At 25.1% G+C, this 3,818-nt stretch overlaps 1 protein-coding gene across 2 annotated transcripts in view; it reads right to left on the reverse strand.

Moving 5' to 3' along the window:
* LOC107628117 (cytochrome b561 and DOMON domain-containing protein At3g07570) overlaps positions 1-3,818 on the reverse strand; it is an 8,214-nt gene that overhangs the window by 2,616 nt on the left and 1,780 nt on the right. For both annotated transcript variants that reach the window (XM_016330926.2, XM_016330924.2), the window contains exons 3-4: positions 2,166-2,374; positions 751-1,156 (exon numbers count right to left, since the gene is read on the reverse strand). In XM_016330926.2, coding sequence (XP_016186412.1) covers positions 751-1,156; positions 2,166-2,374 — 615 coding nt within the window. The remainder of the gene's footprint in view (positions 1-750; positions 1,157-2,165; positions 2,375-3,818) is intronic.

Consider the following 3,818-nt stretch of genomic DNA (forward strand, 5'->3'; position numbering starts at 1 on the left):
TAATATCAATTAAAAAAAATGCCATATAAAAAAAACACCTAATCTTCTAATAACAACGTATTATACATATATTTAATCAATATAAAAAAATAGCCGCAATAATAAACCATTTTTCTATAGAAAATAATACTAAAGGAAAGAAGTTTACATGAATTATTACTCATTTTATTATAAGACTTATTCGTTGTAATTTACATCTAAAAACCTTGGGTTAGATAAAAAATAAAACAAACCAATTATAATAATTTAAATTTGAAAACACCCTTTTTCACTCCTTTTTTTTTAATTAATAATGTTGACATCATCATGAAACAATCAACTCCATTACCAACCAACCAACCATTCAAATCCATTGCACAAAATTAATATAATAATCTCACTACTAGATTACAAAATTGACCATTAATCTTCCCATTAACTAAGAATTTGTCATTTTCCTCTATCTAGTAGTTAATTACTATATTAATCAATCAATCAATAAATAGGATCATCATAAAAGAGAAAAGAACAAATTAAATTAACTCACACAAACACACATGTATATAATGATACGACCATATTACGTGCGCATTAAAATTAGTCATCACAAAATCAGTCATCGGTATAAAATACATCAAAATATAAATACATATTAAAAATAAATTAAACCACACATATATTTATACAAAAATATATTAATAACTAATTTTAGTGGAAGGAATAACATTAATATATAGTCACCAAAAAAACATATATAATGATATGACAAACCTGTTGAGTAATCCAAAGTCATGGAGAATTTGTCTTGGTGCATGGAAAGTGCAAAACTTGGGGATGAAGGAAAGGTACCACTTGGTCCAATGGCAAAAATAACCCTTGAAAGAGGTTGGTTAGTTTGTAATTGGAAAACCATGTACAAAATTGAGGATTGTGATGTGATTAAGGTTGAGTTGGTTAGAATGACTAAATTGCCCCTATCTGGAACAACCATGTTAGGTGTTGTCCCTGCTAGATAATATTGTTTCATGCCTCCACCAGCTCCATTTGTTGAGATCCAACCAACTATGGCACTTGCACCAACCATGCCTCCATTGGGTGAGAACCCTATTGCTATGTAGGAATTAGGGTTTGGTGCTGAGAGAATGAAGCTCCACGTGTTTGGAGAACTCTCATAATACTGCATATAACAATATTCATATACACATTTATATGATTAATTAGGTTTATTATGGAATAATTAATTTGTGTGCAATGGTTAATTAATTAGGTTTATTATGGAATAAAATAATTTGATTCAATTAATTATCTATCAATAACTTAAAATTTTACAAACATAAATATAAAAAAATAAAACTATTTTAAANNNNTATAACTCTTAATTAAATTAAATCTATTTTATTAGTATGTATATATATTATATTGTGTAATAAGTTTTGTATATTGTCATTTAATCAAGCATATTATTTGTTTAGTAAAAATATCATTTTCCCCTTTCATATACTATTGTGAAAATTTATTACGTCTCTAAATTACATTAATTAAAAAATTACCAAAACTTATATATATACACAAATAATAAGTGTCGACATGGGAAGAAATTCATATTTCATCAACTAAGAAAAAATAATGCTATTATCAGAATATATTAGGATCAATTAGTATTTATTAGAATTATTTAATATATTTAAATATTTATTATAAAATATTACGTTTTTATTATTATAATTATAATTTTTTTAACACCTATAAATACTTTTTTATATTGTATTATTCTAGACAACTTGAATACACTCAATAATATACAAATTCTTTCTCCAGTTTAGTCTCTTGTTTCTAACCGCTACAATACATTAAATAAAAAAAAAAATATGTTTTACACTCAAATACATAAATTTTGTTGATATTCATTGTGCCTTACTTTTTCTACATTTTTAATTAGTTCCAAAAAAAATTAAAAAATTGTAACAAATATAGTATAGAATGATAAGCACCACCACTTTCTTTAATTTCTTATTTCAATAATATTGTAACTAAGAATTTCTCTAATATGAGGTATAGCCTATAGGTCATTTTTATCAGTCATATGATGGAATTGATAGATATTGCAAGAAGGAAAAATATGAATTATATATGAAAATTTGTAAAGTTAGAAGAACAAAAAAAAAATCCAGTGTATGTGCACTTACCCTAAGGATGAAACCTTGAGTATTCCAAACAGGAATACAAATGAGCTTTGTTGTGTCAAAGAAAAGAGGAGCATTTAGGTTTAGGTTTGAACCACATGAATCTTCTTGTGATGATAATGAACCATTGCTTCCATTATTTCCATTTGCTTGTGATGATGAAGAAGAAGAAGAATTAGAAGTACTATCACCTTGTGAACTTCCAAGTTTTGCTGAAAAATGGAAACAAATAGTTAACATGATGAATACTACTATAGATGCCTTCATTTCTATATCTCCTTAATTATTCTCCCTATAGTTTATGTTTAATTTGTATGCAAAAAGTATTAATTTGTGGCTCATGATATTTTTTTTTCTAAGTTAACAAGAAAGAGGTATATATTAATATTGGTATTAATATTTTAATAATATCAATGATTGTTTTCAACAAACATATATGGTATATTAGTTGGTGGAAGTTAACTTGCACCATTAGTCAAACATCCATGAATAATGATATATTAATAGTTATTTGATCAAGGAAGCAAAGCAATTATTATGTTAATTACTAAATAATAATTATTATTATGTTAATAAAACCAGGGACAATTATTAAAAAAATCATATATTTTGTTGACTTAATGTGACCATTAGGAGGAACTTCCACTTTGTATTTTTCCTTTTCTTTTTTGAAGTATAGGGTATCATTAATCATTAATTTAATTTATACCTTAATTACTTTCATAGTTCCTTCCATGGATGATTATTGAAAATAATAACTTGAGAGTAAATAATTAAAGTTCTTGATTATTTTTCCCATTGAATGAATGTGAGAGTTTAAATATTAAATAGAACTCTATTATTATTATTATTATTATTATCCACAACAATGAAATTTCAACTAATTAATTAATTAAGATACCCCATTATTTTTTTTGGGTGTAAAAAATATTCATATACCATGTAATAGTATAGTATATATATGCGCTTACATTAAAATTCTCATTTTTTTTTATTATATTAAATTCTATTTGTTGTTAAATAGACATTCACATTTTTAAGTATAAAAACAACATAGTTTCTTCCCAATAGTATATATAGTCAAAGTTGTAATCAATAATTGTTTTGCTTCTTTACTTTCCCAAAAGTACATGCCTTCAGTTTCAAGACTCCAAGTTATGTGTTTTATTTATTTATTTATTTAAATCTAAAAAACTAGGTTCTTTCTTTCATTATTTGTTCTCTTTGATAAAAACCCCTCACCAACTCTATGCATGTAAAAGCCCTACAAGTTATTTAGGTGAATGCATGATTGAATAAAGAATATTATTAAGCAATTAACATTATTCCACCACAACCATAATAATGAGCTATGATGACGTGTGTAATTGGCCTTTAGCCACTAATCTCATATTCATACTTATGTTAACCTTGAATCAAATCAAAAGAATGCAATCCAAAAGGGGAAAAAAGAAGAAAAATTTAATGTGCTATCCAAAATCCATATACTAGTCAATTAACAAACATGGCATGTTACCTTCTCATACTTTGCTTTACAATAAAGCAAAAACAAAGCTAGTTATTATTTAAGACTTTTAAGTGAAAATACTTTATTTTAAGAGTTTAATTTTGATTTATTATTATTATATAAAGTTAAATATTATTTTAATCTCTAAT

Source organism: Arachis ipaensis, chromosome B02 (assembly GCF_000816755.2).
Source record: "Arachis ipaensis cultivar K30076 chromosome B02, Araip1.1, whole genome shotgun sequence".
In the NCBI taxonomy this organism is placed as follows: Eukaryota; Viridiplantae; Streptophyta; class Magnoliopsida; order Fabales; family Fabaceae; genus Arachis; species Arachis ipaensis.